At 39.3% G+C, this 17,918-nt stretch overlaps 6 protein-coding genes across 6 annotated transcripts in view; 4 read left to right on the top strand and 2 right to left on the bottom strand.

Moving 5' to 3' along the window:
• LOC120544555 (E3 ubiquitin-protein ligase Siah2-like) overlaps positions 1 to 17,918 on the top strand; it is a gene marked incomplete at its 3' end in the record, with an annotated part of 540,100 nt that overhangs the window by 343,358 nt on the left and 178,824 nt on the right.
• Positions 4,490 to 5,258, top strand: LOC120544570 (histone H2B-like). The gene has a single exon (XM_039778437.1). It carries the CDS (start codon positions 4,509 to 4,511, stop codon positions 4,884 to 4,886), a length of 378 nt encoding a protein of 125 aa, XP_039634371.1. The 5' UTR covers positions 4,490 to 4,508; the 3' UTR covers positions 4,887 to 5,258.
• On the top strand, positions 9,581 to 10,315 carry LOC120544559 (histone H1-like). Its single transcript, XM_039778424.1, has one exon. The coding sequence runs from the start codon at positions 9,602 to 9,604 to the stop codon at positions 10,217 to 10,219; it is 618 nt and encodes a 205-aa protein (XP_039634358.1). The 5' UTR covers positions 9,581 to 9,601; the 3' UTR covers positions 10,220 to 10,315.
• On the top strand, positions 12,134 to 12,671 carry LOC120544562 (histone H3). The gene has a single exon (XM_039778426.1). It carries the CDS (start codon positions 12,175 to 12,177, stop codon positions 12,583 to 12,585), a length of 411 nt encoding a protein of 136 aa, XP_039634360.1. The 5' UTR covers positions 12,134 to 12,174; the 3' UTR covers positions 12,586 to 12,671.
• Positions 12,862 to 13,632, bottom strand: LOC120544565 (histone H2A-like). Its single transcript, XM_039778433.1, has one exon. The coding sequence runs from the start codon at positions 13,584 to 13,586 to the stop codon at positions 13,203 to 13,205; it is 384 nt and encodes a 127-aa protein (XP_039634367.1). The 5' UTR covers positions 13,587 to 13,632; the 3' UTR covers positions 12,862 to 13,202.
• On the bottom strand, positions 14,937 to 15,725 carry LOC120544574 (histone H4). Its single transcript, XM_039778442.1, has one exon. It carries the CDS (start codon positions 15,620 to 15,622, stop codon positions 15,311 to 15,313), a length of 312 nt encoding a protein of 103 aa, XP_039634376.1. The 5' UTR covers positions 15,623 to 15,725; the 3' UTR covers positions 14,937 to 15,310.

Below are 17,918 nucleotides of genomic sequence, written 5' to 3'. Positions count from 1 at the left end.
ATTAGCTCCTACTATTCCTAGCCATTTTAGCTGCAAAAAGCTTTATAATTTACAATTTCGTAGTTAACAGCAACTCCACAAGTCAACTCAAGCGCCTGAGTGAGCAGAGAGACAGTCCCGACCCGCAGACTCAGAGCCGGAAGCTCGCAGACCGTGGGATTCACTCGAGAACTCACGAGCCCTCGATGACTCGTGAGTTGTTGGTGATTCATGAGTTGTCGATGACTCGTGAGTTCCCGCGGGAGTCAGTAAATCCCGCGAATCAACTGAATCAGCTGTCATGAGTGGATCTGATTCAGACGAGCGAGCAGCGAGCGAGTGCAGCTTCTCCTCGAGCTCAGGGTAATGCAAATCAACAACAAAAGCCATTCTTTCACTTCTGAAATAACATACAATGTTCTGCACGTAGCCTAGCTAGCCCTACTGTAGGTTTGGTGTATAAATGTAGTATGCTAAATGCAATTAGGTCGAGCAGACAGTCCGAAACATTATAAGCTCGCCTCGCCGACAACTTGTTTTTTTTTTTTACTTCACAAAACTTTATTATTCAAGTACAGATGCACATACACATTGAAAACATTAAATGCATACAGTGCATACATGAAAATGGGGTGCATGGAATTTACATTAAAGAGGTTGTAAGTCATTGTAAATGTTCAGAGTCCAGATGGCTTTCTTATTTGTCAGTCCTATTAAAGTTACAAAATATAATTACATGTAATTTTTAAAAGAATAATCGGTTTTCTTTCAGACCATTTATATTTATGGATATTTTTTTCAAATAAAATTAAAAGATTCTAAATGAAAACATGGCATTTTATCCAAATCAAAAGCTCGCCTTTGATGTACCATACAATACTGACTCAAGTGATTCAAGTGAATCGCACAACCCGGATCAGTTTGGTGAATGACTCAGAATAACCTGAATCCTAAAAAGGAATCGAGTTTGCCAGGCCTAGTTCTGGGTAGACCTGTTCGAGTTGTGATTCACTCGGATCTTTAACCCGAGTCTTTAAATTGACTCACGAATCACGAGTCTCTAGCATCATTAACCCGGTTCAGTTGAGTCCTACTACAATTCAATCTAACATGATAACAGCGGCACACACAAACCTCTTGCAACATTAGCTTCTACTATTCCTAGCCATTTTAGCTGCAAAAAGCTTTATAATTTACAATTTCGTAGTTAACAGCAACTCCACAAGTCAACTCAAGCGCCTGAGTGAGCAGAGAGACAGTCCCGACCACGCAGACTCAGAGCCGGAAGCTCGCAGACCGGTGGAATACCCGAAACTCACGAGCCCTCGAGCCCTATTCGTGAGTTGTTGGTGATTCATGAGTTGTCGATGACTCGTGAGTTCTCGCGGGAGTCAGTAAATCCCGCGAATCAACCGAATCAGCCGGCTACGTTGTCATGAGTGGATCTGATTCAGACGAGCGAGCAGTGAGCGGGTGCAGCTTCTCCTCGAGCTCAGGGTAAAGCAAATCAACAACAAAAGCCATTCTTTCACTTCTGAAATAACATACAATGTTCTGCACGTAGCCTAGCTAGGCCTACTGTAGGTTTGGTGTATAAATGTATGTTAAAATGCAATTGGGTCGAGCAGACAGTCCGAAACATTATAAGCTCGCCTCGCCGACAACTTGTTTTTTTTTTTTTACTTCACAAAACTTTATTATTCAAGTACAGATGCACATACACATTGAAAACATTAAATGCATACAGTGCATACATGAAAATGGGGTGCATGGAATTTACATTAAAGAGGTTGTAAGTCATTGTAAATGTTCAGAGTCCAGATGGCTTTCTTATTTGTCAGTCCTATTAAAGTTACAAAATATAATTACATGTAATTTTTAAAAGAATAATCGGTTTTCTTTCAGACCATTTATATTTATGGATATTTTTTTCAAATAAAATTAAAAGATTCTAAATGAAAACATGGCATTTTATCCAAATCAAAAGCTCGCCTTTGATGTACCATACAATACTGACTCAAGTGATTCAAGTGAATCGCACCACCGGATCAGTTTGGTGAATGACTCAGAATAACCTGAATCCTAAAAAGGAATCGAGTTTGCCAGGCCTAGTTCTGGGTAGACCTGTTCGAGTTGTGATTCACTCGGATCTTTAACCCGAGTCTTTAAATTGACTCACGAATCACGAGTCTCTAGCATCATTAACCCGGTTCAGTTGAGTCCTACTACAATTCAATCTAACATGATAACAGCGGCACACACAAACCTCTTGCAACATTAGCTTCTACTATTCCTAGCCATTTTAGCTGCAAAAAGCTTTATAATTTACAATTTCGTAGTTAACAGCAACTCCACAAGTCAACTCAAGCGCCTGAGTGAGCAGAGAGACAGTCCCGACCCGCAGACTCAGGCCGGAAGCGCGCGAGACCGTGGGATTCACTCGAGAAATTCACGAGCCCTCGATGAATTCGTGGAGTTGTTGGTGATTCATGAGTTGTCGATGACTCGTGAGTTCGTCGGAGTCAGTAAATCCCGCGAATCAACCGAATCAGCCGGCTACGTTGTCATGAGTGGATCTGATTCAGACGAGCGAGTGGGGCCGGGTGCAGCTTCTCCTCGAGCTCAGGGTAAAGCAAATCAACAACAAAGCCATTCTTTCACTTCTGAAATAACATACAATGTTCTGCACGTAGCCTAGCTAGGCCTACTGTAGGTTTGGTGTATAAATGTATGTTAAAATTGCAATTCGGTAGCAGACAGTCCGAAACATTATAAGCCGCTCCGACAACTTGTTTTTTTTTTACTTCAAAAAACTCTTTATTATTCAAGTACAGATGCACATACACATTGAAAACATTAAATGCATACAGTGCATACATGAAAATGGGGTGCATGGAATTTACATTAAAGAGGTTGTAAGTCATTGTAAATGTTCAGAGTCCAGATGGCTTTCTTATTTGTCAGTCCTATTAAAGTTACAAAATATAATTACATGTAATTTTTAAAAGAATAATCGGTTTTCTTTCAGACCATTTATATTTATGGATATTTTTTCAAATAAAATTAAAAGATTCTAAATGAAAACATGGCATTTTATCCAAATCAAAAGTCGCCTTTGATGTACCATACAATACTGACTCAAGTGATTCAAGTGAATCGCACAACCCGGATCAGTTTGGTGAATGACTCAGAATAACCTGAATCCTAAAAGGAATCGAGTTTGCCAGGCCTAGTTCTGGGTAGACCTGTTCGAGTTGTGATTCACTCGGATCTTTAACCCGAAGTCTTTAAATTGACTCACCGAATCACGAGTCTCTAGCATCATTAACCCGTTCAGTTGAGTCCTACTACAATTCAATCTAACATGATAACAGCGGACCACACAAACCTCTTGCAACATTAGCTTCTACTATTCCTAGCCATTTTAGCTGCAAAAGCTTTATAATTTACAATTTCGTAGTTAACAGCAACTCCACAAGTCAACTCAAGCCTCGAGTGAGCAGAGAGACAGTCCCGACCGCAGACTCAGAGCCGGAAGCTCGCAGACCGTGGGATTCACTCGAGAACTCACGAGCCCTCGATGACTCGTGAGTTGTTGGTGATTCATGAGTTGTTGATGACTCGGGAGTTCTCGGGGGAGTCAGTAAATCCCGCGAATCAACCGAATCAGCCGCGCACGTTGTCATGAGTGGATCTGATTCAGACGAGCGAGCAGTGAGCGGGTGCAGCTTCTCCTCGAGCTCAGGGTAAAGCAAATCAACAACAAAAGCCATTCTTTCACTTCTGAAATAACATACAATGTTCTGCACGTAGCCTAGCTAGCCCTACTGTAGGTTTGGTGTATAAATGTAGTATATTAAAATGCAATTAGGTCGAGCAGACAGTCCGAAACATTATAAGCTTGCCTCGCCGACAACTCGTTTTTTTTTTTTTTTACTTCACAAAACTTTATTATTGAAATACAGATGCACATACACATTTAAAACAAATGCATACAGTGCATACATGAAAAAGGGGCGCATGGAATTTACATTAAAGAGATTTTAAGTCATTGTAAATGTTCAGAGTCCAGATGGCTTTCTTGTTTGTCAGTCCTATTAAAGTTAAAAAATATAATTCCATGTCATTTTTAAATGAATAATCGGTTTTCTTTCAGACCATTTATATTTATGGATATTTTTTTCAAATAAAATTAAAAGATTCTAAATGAAAATATGGCATTTTATCCAAATCAAAAGCATGCCTTGGATGTAGCATACAATACTGACTCAAGTGATTCAAGTGACTCGCACAACCCGGATCAGTTTAGTGAGTGACTCAGAATAACCTGAATCCTAAAAAGGAATCGAGTTTGCCAGGCCTAGTTCTGGGACGGTTACTTTGTGTTGGCGCATGCTCAGTCTCACTCACAAAGCTCAGCCAATCCTGTGCGAGCAACAGCACAGTCTCATTTGCATAAAGTGCACATAAAAGAGGCGTCCGGGATGTGACTTTGTTATCTGTTTCAGGACTCCAAACCCGAAACAAACATGCCAGCAGAAGCCACCGTCAAAGCGCCCAAGAAGGGCTCCAAGAAAGCCGTGACTAAGACCGCCGCCAAGGGCGGCAAGAAGAGGAGAAAGAGCAGGAAGGAGAGCTACGCCATCTACGTGTACAAGGTGCTGAAGCAGGTCCACCCCGACACCGGCATCTCCTCCAAGGCCATGGGCATCATGAACTCGTTTGTTAGCGACATCTTTGAGCGCATCGCCGGTGAGGCCTCCCGCCTGGCTCATTACAACAAGCGCTCCACCATCACTTCTCGCGAGATCCAGACCGCCGTGAGGCTGCTGCTGCCCGGGGAGCTGGCCAAGCACGCCGTGTCCGAGGGCACCAAGGCCGTCACCAAGTACACCAGCTCCAAGTAAACATCCCGCTGCTGTAATCCACCAAACCAACGGCTCTTTTAAGAGCCACACACTTCTTCTTAAAGAGCAATGTTTCAATCCGTGATGTGTTTGGATTCAAAGTATTGTTTTATATTAGCTTTCTATGGCCCTTGTCTTTTATCTTAAATTTGCACTTCTTAGAATTTTTCTTTAATTATATTATTGTTAACTAACTTTCATAATTATCTTGAATGTATATATTACTATCTTTATACTTGTACCTCCCCTTTTTTCCACTGGGTCAGAGAATTATAATTACAACTGTCAGGCACATATTGCAGAATTGACATTGAAGTTGACCTGCCAATAAAGAAAAGGATCTTGTACTCTCCAAAAATGTACTACTTAAAATTGGGTTTTTATAATGGGCAATGTTACTTGGTCTTCATCATTGCTTTGTGTCTTAGCCTCACTTTGTTCTATTACTTGTAGACTTCACCTTTAGGCTACTATAGTGCTTTTACTCTATAGCTGTGAACAGGTACACCAGCTCAAAGAAAACCTGCTGTCATGGCGGTTTATTTAGTAACTAACCATGAATATTGTCACTTGTGGAAGTATCTTAAAATCTTCACAATCATGGGCACTATTACTGTCTTTGTTATTGCTTGGTGCCTTACAGTTGTATTACTACATGGACATTGAGCTACCATGCTATTATTCTATAGCAAAGTACACAAGCTCCAAGTAAACGGTCCCAGTGCTGTAATCCACAAAACCTACAGCTCTTTTATTAAGAGCCACACTTCTTCTAAGAGCATAGTTTCAGTCAATCATGTCATTTTTAAGCTATCCATGAATGTTGTCACCTGTTTGTTTTTTTGGATTTAGTGAAAGTCCCTTAATATCTCAATGATCATGTGCACTATTACTGTCTGTGTTATTGCTTTGTATCTTACAGTTCTATTACACCATAGACTTGACAATATTATTCCACAGTAAAGTACACAAATGGTCCCACAGCTGTAATCTACTAAACCACATGTGTCAAACTCACGGCCCGCATATCAGTCCTGGTTCACAATATATTTTGGCCCACCTAGTTGTGCGTCAAACCAAAAACATGGGAAACAGTTTTTCAACTTGCAATGACGCGACACTCGAAGCATAATTTGGCAAATTTTCTGACTTTTGAGACTCAGAAATTCCCCCAGAACGAGAGAGTTTGCATATTCAGGCTGTGAAAGAGCTTGTTGTGAGTCAGATGTGTGGTAGCGTACGTGTTTTGCTTGATTTTCTAAATTCTAGGATGGCTTTGGAATTTTTTTACTGACTTTTTCAGGGCTTTATGTGGACCAAACTTTAAGTGAAAAGACTATATGCGATAAGCAATAATTGAATCAAAGATATTTGACTTTTTAGATGAAATAAAAGCACGTCAATAAATTCTCCATGTCTGGCCCTTGGTGTGATTCTCTTTTTCTTTTTTTTCTTTTTTTTAAGTGCTTTATTAAGTTTTTACAAAATTACAATTTATACATTTAAACATACAGTAGGCTACCTGACAATATATACCATACAAAAATTACAAGAATATAACTAATAAAACAAAATCTGCAAACAAAATTAAAATATAAAGTGCATAGAGCCTCTCATAAAGTGCATAGAGATATTTATAAAGTACATGGAGTTTTTTTGTTTTTTTTTTTTATATATATAAAGTGCATAGAGCGATTTTATAAAGTGCATATAGAGTCTTTTTATAAAGTGCATAGAGCGGTTTTATAAAGTGCATATAGAGTCTTTTTATAAAGTGCTGTAATTCACAGGTTAAAAGTGTCCCAAGGAAGGAGCTGTTTTTTGTCCAGAGTTTTTCTTCTCCTGAGTTCAGCTAGCACTTGTTTGCACACATCGTCACTATTTATGACTGTTTGTTGAATAACCATACAGCATCTTGTTTTCCATAGCTTGATGCATACAATACATATGATTATTTGTATAAGTTCTTTTTGTTTTTCTGATAGAGTCTCAACAACAATACAATACATGACAGATTTATATGAAATTACAAAATTAACACCATACACTTTTAATTTGTCCCAGACTTCTTTTGCCCTATAGCAATCCATCAAAAGATGCTGTTGGGTCTCGTCTTCGTCACAATTAATCATGGGACACTTTTTTGTTTTTACATAACAGCTCCATGAAACTACGGCTCTAACCGCAAGTCTATTCACAGACATCAGCCATCTCATATCGCGAATGCTCTCCGAGAGGTTCTTATTTTTTAAAAATTTCAGGAAAAGAGTTCCTTCGTTATGTGTTAAATTTTTATAATTAATGTATCCACCATATTTATAATCATTAATTTTTTTTAAAATCATTTTACTTGGGAGGCCATTCCAGTCAATATTAAGATTTACATATTCATACATAAAATCTCCGTAGATCAGATAATACTCTGGACCTTGTCTGGCTCTCCCTCTCCGTTTCCTCCACTTGGAGCGATCACCGGTCCAGAGAGCATTCCTGGAGATGGCTGCTGACATGTTTTTAATAAAGGCTATGTACAATTTAATTCTCATATCTACTGCCCCTAACCCCCCATATTCTTTACTTTTATACATGATTTCTCTTTTTGTTACTTCCCTGGTTGTACCCCAGACCAAATTTACACACTGTTTATTCAATTTCATTATCATTTTATGAGATGGAGGAAAGATATTGGCTAAAAACAGGAGTTTGGATAAGATTAAGGTTTTAACAATGTTGACTCTTGATTTATAATTGGTATTTTCAATGTCAATAAATTCTCCATGTCTGGCCCTTGGTGTGATTCTCTTTTTCCACTGTGGCCCTTGGTGCAATTGAGTTTGACACCCCTGTACTAAACCAACGGCTCTTTTAAGAGTAACACACTTCTTCTAAGAGAGCACAGTTTCATTTAATAATGTTTATATAAACACAAAGTACGCATGAATGTTGTCACTAATCGTTTGTACATGTACAATAAAAAACACAAGCCTATTCTAATCTCCATAATGTGCAATACTTCTTATTATGTATAATATAATGGGCATTCATTGGTCTTTATCATTGCTTTTGTGTCATACTTGGTTCTATTACTTCTGGCAGACTTAACATTTAGGCTACTATTTTGTTTTTACTCTATAGCTGGCCAAGCACACTGTGTCTGAGGGCACCAAGACCGTCACACTTCTTCTTAGAGAGCAAAGTTACATTCAGTTGTGTGTTTGGATACAAAATTTCCAAGAATGTTTTCAGTTATTGCTTTTTACATTAGTTTTCTATTCTATACTTTGTTTTTGCCTAACATTTGTGCTATTATATAATGTGTATCTTATCTTTCCTAATTGTAAATAATACTATTTTTATAAATGTTGTACCTGTCTTTATTACACCGTGTACAGTTGGGTTTTTATAATTATAATCTGCAATGTTACATGGTCTTTATCATTGCTTCAGTGCTTTGTGTCTTAACCTTATTTTGTTCTATTACTTGTAGACTTTACATTTAGGCAACTTTAGTGTTTTCACTCTACGGCTGTGAACAGGTACACCAGCTCAAAGTAAACGTGCTGTCAGACCAACAACACGGCAATTTTAAAGAGCCACTTTTCAAAGGCATTTCAATTCATGAGGGTGCTTTAAAAATAATTTGTGCATAACTATTTAAAATGCATGCTAATCACCACCTTCTGCCAACCAACATTGCCTCCATAATTATTTATTTATGGTTTATTCAGTTCCTTGAACTCTGCCTTCATATAGAGAGAATGTAAATGGATTGCATTTTAATCTTTACAACTTCTTCTCATTATTTGGAGAAAGTAAGTCATTATTTTGAGATACAAAGTCATTATCTTGAGAAAGTTCATTATAAAGACTTTTAGTTTAAGCAAAACAAGTTTATAAATAGCCTACAGCTTTCATGTTATTTGTCATATTTAACATTTTTTTGCAATCCCACATTTCTTTGCATATGCATAAACGTACAAATTGACTAGCTAGGCCTATTATGAATAACATGGACTAGATCATATTACAAAAAGATTTCGTGGCAAACTATAGCTGGTTACAGTGATATCACTTAGTCAGGGTTGTGTACAGCAGAAGAGAGGAATATGAACCTGTGTTTGGAGGCCCATCATGTCAAATCCATCATGTTAAGGATAAATGCCAGCGGATAAACCTGTGTCAGGTAATCGCCTAGATTCACACCCAGCACCCGGTGTGTTAACCACCACTGACAACTTCCCCAATTTAAACTAAATAAAACACATGAATGCAGTTGTTTCTCTTTTATTGTACTCTCACATGTCTCTGCTTACTGGAACACCACTGTGATATTTAATAGATATCACTTTTAGACATTTTTTAAGACAAAATGTGAGGAAAACTCGCTGCGAGGAGTCCAAAATGACCGTGTATCCGAGAGGTTTGAAGCCTCCTGGAATCAAATAAACGAGTCCTCGTCGCCAAACATGAGCTCAGTGGGAAGGGGAGAAGGTTTGCTCACCACTACCATAACTACTGTGTTTTAAATTGTTTCTCTTCTATGCATTTTATCCCCAAATTGTGGAAGAGAAAACACAAAGTATCGCCACATTTTCAGCAGGGCAGCGGAGCGGCTGTGGGTTGACTCTCCACGGTTCTCATGGGCTTTATAAGTCCCGCCTCCTGCCCGAGTGGGAACACAGCAGACTGTTAACGCGACAGAGAAAGACACAGACATGGCAGAAGAAGCTCCAGCAGTTCCCGCGGTGAAAGCCCCGGCCAAGGCTCCCAAGAAGAAGGCGGCTCCCCGGGCAAAGAGTGACGGACCCTCCCTCCCGAAGCTCATCCTCGACGCCGTGACTGAGGCCAAGGACCGTAAAGGCACGTCGCTTCCGGCTATCAAAAAGACGTTGGCCACCAAAGGCATCGACCTGGAGAAGTCCAACAAACGCATCAACACCGCCGTGAAGAAGCTGGTGACCGACGGAAAGCTGGTCCAGAATAAAGGGATCGGTGCATCCGGGTCCTTCAAGCTCCCCAAGGCTCAGCCTAAAGCCGCCAAAGCGGTCAAGAAGACTCCCGTTAAGGTGAAGAAGCCCGCTGCCAAGTCCCCGCAGAAGAAAACTGCCGCTAAGAAAACCGCTGTGAAGAAGACCGCAGTCAAGAAAACCGCCGCTAAGAAACCAGCAGCCAAGAAGCCAGCAGCCAAGAAGTCTCCTGTGAAGAAAGCTGCCAAGAAGCCAGCAGTGAAATCTACCCCCAAGAAGGCTGTCCCTAAGAAGGTCGCAAAGAAGAAGACCCCTGTGAAGAAAGCTCCGGCAAAGAAAGCTGCAGCGAAGAAGTCCAAGAAGTAAAGTGGCTCTTTAACCTGCACGCAGTGCACCAAAAGGCTCTTTTAAGAGCCACCACACATTCACCAAAGAGCTGATTTCCTACATTATCATGTCTGGTTCCACTGTTCAAAGCACTCTCTCTACATCTAGGCCTACATGAAATGTGCTTGTGAATAGTAATGTCATGTTTGCTGTTAGGTTTAGCATTAGCACCCATTATTTGTAGTATTAGGGTTAGGACTCATACAGTAGGAAGATTTCCAATTCTGTGATAGCAGCCCTGCAATATCATAACAAGATAAATATCAGATATAAATGCAGTCGATCAAAGGATTATTATTATTTTTTTTTAGTGGTGGTTTAAAAATCCGATTAAGTGGAGGTTAGGTTCTGTTAGTTGTGAAGTGATATCGCCTCAGAAGCTGTAGTAGCCTAGTAGTAATACCAGTATTACCCTGCATCAGTGTGCCACATGTAAGAGGAAAAGGAAATGGTCTCTCAGTGCTTTGTCCTCTGACCGCCACAGGATGGCGCTAACACACAAGAAGAGAGTAACACTGTCTCCTCTTAACTTACATTTTTGTACATGAATCTACCTCTAAATCTCTTTAGCTGGAAGGATAGACCCTTAACATGTAGCATTTCATTTCCTAGAGGGTCCTGTAAACACAAATAAAAAAATATATACAAAATATACAAACAGAACAGCATTACACACCTAATACACAGATACGGACAGCTTGCTCATTCTCACCCGTAGCTGTTTCAGAGCTGTTCATATTGTAATATAATACTTATATAATAACATACTACTTATTTATTCCAGCATCCTTTGCACTATGCTCCATAATTAAAATAATAATTTATCATAAAATAATTCACTCCTGAACACTTTGCACTCTTCACTGCACTACTCAACCTGTCTATGCTGTTTCTGTTTATAGTGTGTATATATTGTTCGTTTTTGTATGAGTAAGCACATTGTGAGCATTGTATAATCCAAAGCAAAATTCCTCGTTTGTGTCCTCAAACCTGGCAAATAAAGCTGATTCTGAGTAAAAAAAAATTAGATACAATAACCAGGATAATTAAATCAATTCATCACAAAAAGAGAAATTGAAGCTATTTGTTTTCAGCTCTAACAAACAAGGCTATAAATTACAAATTAAAAGCTTGAACAGGTTGTTTTAAGATGATAAAATAAAGATGTCCAGAAGCAGTGGTCTGTGGTCTTTAGATCTCAGAGAAAAATTAAGATTACTCCAATAGGAAAGATCTTATTATCTGAATGATCTGCATCCAACTTATTTGAAACTTGGAGGGACAAAGAAGTAGGGATATTGCAGATATGAAGATCTACATGGAAACCACAAACTGTTTCAAGAAAGAACAGTTGAAATAAATGAAGATGAACTGAACTGCTGTGGCCACTTAATTTATTCAAACAAAAGAGAATATAATAAAGTTTTAAGTCCTTCTATATCTCCTGTAACGTGGATGAACTGGGTGGCAGTGTAACTAACCAGATGTGTTATGATAAAAGAAATATTGCATCAGTTGTTTTCAACATCCACTCAGACAAATAATGTTCTGACATCACAATGACAATCAAACAGTAACTCAAGTTTACTTTGAATCTAGACAAAGAGCAGGAAAAATGAACCACAAGAATAAAAATTAAACATTCATTTACAATTATTATAAACGTAATTCACCTAATGTAAACTTTACTTGTAACCGTTTATTTTCTACATGTGCCTTTGTTGAGACAGCAGCCGTTATCTAGCCAGCTGCTGTCTAAAGTGTCTAAATTTGAATTCATTTTGTCCAATAGTTACTCAGCTACAGCCCACGTGTCTCCCGGTCTGGACCAATCAGCGCTGCCCTGGCTCCGGCAGTTCCTTTATAAAGCCGCTGTTCACTCCGAGCGTTATTCGTTCTTGAGCTGTGAACACAGAGAAGACTGAGAAGCTAAAATGGCCAGAACCAAGCAGACCGCGCGTAAATCCACCGGAGGAAAAGCTCCCAGGAAGCAGCTGGCCACTAAGGCTGCCCGTAAGAGCGCCCCAGCCACCGGCGGAGTGAAGAAACCTCACCGTTACAGGCCCGGTACCGTGGCTCTGAGAGAGATCCGTCGCTACCAGAAGTCCACCGAGCTGCTGATCCGCAAGCTGCCCTTCCAGCGCCTGGTGAGGGAGATCGCTCAGGACTTCAAGACCGACCTGCGCTTCCAGAGCTCCGCCGTCATGGCTCTGCAGGAGGCCAGCGAGGCTTACCTGGTCGGTCTGTTCGAGGACACCAACCTGTGCGCCATCCACGCCAAGAGGGTCACCATCATGCCCAAAGACATCCAGCTGGCCCGTCGTATCCGCGGCGAGAGAGCTTAAACTCACCTTAGGCTACTGCTCTAAACAACACAACGGCTCTTTTAAGAGCCACATACAAACCTTAACAGAGCAACAGTCCTGAAACAATACGGCTACTGATCGGGCATATGCATTTTGCACTGGAGCATTATGATGCTAGTTCTAGTGATTGATCCTGTATTATTCCTGCACTGAGCAGGAGTAGGGCTCGTAATGTTCAATTCCCTATATTTAGGCTACACAAATATTGTGAAATTGCAATAGTCAAGTGCATAAGACGAAAATTAGTCAATCACATCTTCTTAAATACACTTGTTTTAATATTGCAGTGTGCTCACAGGCTGTAACTACATGTCCTATATATGTGGGGACTCACTGTATTAAGTAGTTAATTCACAACACTATGTAAAAGGATCTCGTGTGTACATATGTAAACTGTACATGCATATGTAAATTTGCGTTACGTGTAGATACATAAGCGATTTCGTAGGTAGGCTAAAGGTTGATTCATTGTATTTAAAGAATAAATCGTAAATATAATATGACATATACATAAAGTATAAGGATTTCTCTTTAGTGGGATGTGTGTGGCTCTTAAAAGAGCCGTTGTTGGTTTGGTTGAAGCCGGCTCCGGGTGTTTACTTCTTAGCGGGCTTCTCGGTCTTCTTGGGCAGCAGGACGGCCTGGATGTTGGGCAGCACGCCGCCCTGAGCGATGGTCACTCCGCCCAGCAGCTTGTTGAGCTCCTCGTCGTTGCGGACGGCCAGCTGCAGATGGCGGGGGATGATACGGGTCTTCTTGTTGTCGCGGGCAGCGTTTCCAGCCAGCTCCAGGATCTCAGCAGTCAGGTACTCCAGCACGGCCGCCAGATACACCGGAGCTCCGGCACCAACACGCTGAGCGTAGTTCCCTTTGCGGAGCAGCCTGTGGACACGGCCGACGGGGAACTGGAGCCCGGCACGAGAGGAGCGGGTCTTGGCCTTAGCTCTAGCTTTACCTCCGGTTTTCCCTCTTCCAGACATTTTCGCGTTTCTTCTGTCGTTGAGTTCGAGAGAAAAGTACAAACATGGCGTCGAAAGCGGCCTTATATACACCTAGCTGCTTCCTGATTGGCCAGACCGAGCGTAACTGTGATCGTCCAATCAGAAAAGAGACCAGTCAAGTTGCTGTTTTTACCACAAGACAAAGCTGTAGTCAATGAAATATATCCCATATTGTTATTGTTCCCTTTATCATTCTGTAAACTGCCTTTGTATTTTGAAAAACAAACGTTCAAGGGGTTGACACAATCACGTAAACACACATTACAAAATATAGCCTATAAGCTGTATGTAAAATTGCCTTTGGCACTATATTTTCCACATATTGGGTCAGACCTTCAGCGGTTTATGGAATAAACAAATAGAAGAAAATTAAAACGAGGGATTATGGCCGTGATGACCAAATGCCGTTCACTGTGGAGACAAGAGGAAACTTTTATAAACCGAAATATGTAACTGTTGCAGAGGGAGACTGAACGGCCGAAAGAGAGAAGGGAAACTTATGTGGAAACTGGAGGAAAGGACAGCCTGACAGCGAGGTAAGGCAGTCAAATATTACACACACACATATATATATATATATATATTTAGGAGAGTAGGCATATATATGCCTACTCTCCTTTTTTCTTCGGGTCAAATTTGACCCGTTTTCAAAGTTTCTATATCAGAAATTTCAACCGTATTGCACTGAAATAACATGGATGCTTCCATACAACGTTCTTCACAAGTGAAATTAAGGATCTGATCTCTACTTTAATTGGTATAATTTCATAGGAGCTTTCACCATTAATTCCAGAAATATAAGTGTAAAACTAGTGTAAGTGAGTTGGTGAAAATACTTGCGTTAATGGAAGAAAAGAATAGTGCCAAAAACGTTGAAATAAACAAGCAAAACGTGAAAAAAAAAGTATCAAAGTTTTAAAGAAAGTGTGTAAAAGACAAGGGTTAAGAGAAATAGACAAAAACTGAAGAAACAAACACTTCACCAGTTTCTATAGCGATAGGTATCGTATGGCACTAAATGGAGCTTTTGCCAGCAGTAGGCTTTGGTTATAACAACCAATCCTATTCAGTTAATAAAAAGCATGTCATATTCTAATGACTATGTAGTTCAGGAGATCAGGAATTGTGTCTTTAGAAGTAGTGTGTGGCTCTTACTTTCATTGAATTGTGGGTGTTGTATTCAATTTCATAGCATTATCCTGACTAAACTTTGACATATTATTATTACTACTATTGGCCTACATGTCATTTAGCTGACGCTTTTGTCCAAAGCAACTTACAATTAAGGTGCAAACTCCAAATAAGTAGTAAGTGCAAGTAGCCTACATATGTTATTATCCATTACCTTTATTCTTCTGACTTCAAACAGTCCAAATCATTTCTGCTTTTTTCAGTGCCAAAAACGTTGAAATAAGTAAGCAAAACATGGGGGAAAAAAATTGAAAAAAAGGTATAATTTCAACCCAGGAGAACAACACAAGGGTTAAAAACAAACTTATAGAGAAATGAAAACTAAAGAACAAGCATATTCATAGTGAAGATTGGTGTAATATGGCACTAAACATAAGATTTGCAAGCAGTAGTAGGCTATAATGAAAAGTATCTCTTTTATAATAAATTCATAATATTAGGAATTGTCTCTTTAGAAGTAGTGCGTGGCTCTTAAAAGAGCCGTTGTGTTGTTATTGTTGTCAGGTCGTTGTTTAGCCTCCGAAGCCGTACAGGGTGCGGCCCTGTCTCTTCAGAGCGTACACCACATCCATGGCGGTCACAGTCTTCCTCTTGGCGTGCTCGGTGTACGTGACTGCGTCACGGATGACGTTCTCCAGGAACACCTTGAGCACACCGCGGGTCTCCTCGTAGATCAGACCGGAGATACGCTTCACTCCGCCGCGGCGAGCCAGACGGCGGATGGCGGGCTTGGTGATGCCCTGGATGTTATCACGGAGAACTTTACGGTGACGCTTGGCGCCTCCTTTACCGAGTCCCTTCCCGCCTTTTCCTCTTCCGGACATTTTTCAGTTCAGTCGATAAAACGAATGAAGTCAACGGTCCCCAACCGGCTGTATTTACATCTTATCTGCGGACGTAAGAGAAGACATGTCGATGTCAACACGGGCATACTGCGCATGCGTCAACACCAGTCAATAGCCGTTACAGCTGGTGACGCGTTTCGGTGGGCGGAGCTGTTTTTTAAAATGTAACCGTTTTTCCTGCCTATATATAGGCCTATATATAAAGAGTGTTAAAAAAAGGCAGGAAAAATGGTAATATATATATATATATATAATTCGTGTTTTCCTACCTTTGTAGTTTAGTTTTACACTTCAAAATGTTTAGAGCCTCATATATACCTGACCTTTGGTGAACATTTATAATAATAATAATAATAATAAGTAGGCTAGTTTTATTTTACATCTTGATATATCTGACCATGAGCTCTGTGTTGACTCAGACTCATCATTGAGTACATTCTCTGTGTACAAATGTCTAAATTCAGTTTCAAAGCGATGCCAGGAACACATATAGGCTCTATCTTGTGAATAAAATACAGCATCCCTTCATTTTACTGCAAGTTTTTGGCCTAAATCTTATCACGGAGAACTTTAAGGTGATGCTTAGCGCCTCCTTTACAGAGTCATTTTCCTCCCTTTTTTTTAATAATATCTTTTTTTAATACAGCTTTATTAAAGTTTTACAAAATACAAGTTATAACTTCACAGTAGGCTACATTTCATACCAGAAAACACAGACACATGTCCCCCCTGTCCCCAGTGGAAATTACACCCTAGATGACATGTCTGGATAGCTTGTCTTGTTCAACATACTGTCACATTATATTTCCTGATTGTTACTCTGAACCGTTCACGTTGTCCTACCTCTGTAGTTTAGTTTAATACCTTTTTTTAAATGTTTAGAGCTTTAAATAGGCCTACCTGAGCTTTGAACATGTATTATAATAGGCTAATATCAAGTAATCTGTAAGAAATTATCACATTATGATAAATTATCATTAACAAATATCCTTCCCGGCACCTCATGTTTCTCTGTAAATAACAGTCCAGTGTTTTTTTTTTGTGATTGAAATCCTTGATTATTTGGCACGTTTTCTTAAAAAAATGCGATGGAATATGCTATATGATATTTATGTAATTTTATGTGCGCCGCATTTTTTCAAATGCGCGGCACTTTCGCCGCATAAATTGCCGATTTCCGCGCAAAATATGCGGCGCTTGCATGATTTCATAATCCGCGCATTTTCGTTGCAAAAAAGTCCCATAATATATCTTAGCAGAAAGTTGAAAAATTTTGCCGTTTACTTCACACAAGAGCAGCCATTTTGCCCTGTTGCCATGGGAACGTTATGAAGTGACGTAATTATGCAACTTGAACATCATCGAAAAGCAGGCTGTTGGAGGTTGAATCTGACATGTTGTACTCTGAGTCTCTTAAGTTGGTATCCAACCAGAAAGCTATCTTAATATCTGATATTATCTGTTGTCTATATTATTAATGATTTTTGAAAGTCTGTCTCTTTTGTATCTTTTATTTCCCTCTGTTTAGACTATTACTTTTATTTTTACTTTCATTTTATATTATTTGTATATATTTTTGCATCTTTTAAGTATTGCAATGACTGAATATCTTTAAACTATTTTTTGAAATAAAGTTTTTTTTTTGCAAAAAAGCAGGGTGTTGGGGTAATCACTTTTTTTTCTCTTTTTCATCAAACTGCAGTTTTTGCAAGTTAGTTCCCACAATTTCATCGCATAAAATTGCATAAATATCCTGCATATTCCATCGCATTTTTTATCTATCTATCTATCTATCTATCTATCTATCTATCTATCTATCTATCTATCTATCTATCTATCTATCTTTCTATCTATATATCTATCTATCTATCCACCTATCTATCTATCTATCTGTCTATCTATCTATATATCTATCTATCTATCCACCTATCTATCTATCTTTCTATCTGTCTATCTATCTATCTATCTGACTATATATCTATCTATATATCTATCTATCCACCTATCTATCTATCTATCTATCTATCCACCTATCTTTCTATCTGTCTATCTATCTATCTGACTATATATATATATATATATATCCACCTATCTATCTATCTATCTATCTATCTATCTATCTTTCTATCTGTCTATCTTGTAACGGACTATAAGGAAGGTGTATTAATAAGGTAACAACTTCAGAGCTTTATTTTATTATTTTCCTCTCTTCATATTATAAGTCCTTTTATTCTAGCGCCTCCTAGCGGAACGTTAATCTTGCATCTAAAGGGAG

Source organism: Perca fluviatilis, chromosome 16 (assembly GCF_010015445.1).
Source record: "Perca fluviatilis chromosome 16, GENO_Pfluv_1.0, whole genome shotgun sequence".
Classification (NCBI taxonomy): domain Eukaryota; kingdom Metazoa; phylum Chordata; class Actinopteri; order Perciformes; family Percidae; genus Perca; species Perca fluviatilis.
The sequence above is the reverse complement of the archived record's forward strand: the minus strand, read 5'-3'. Positions and strand labels throughout refer to the sequence as shown.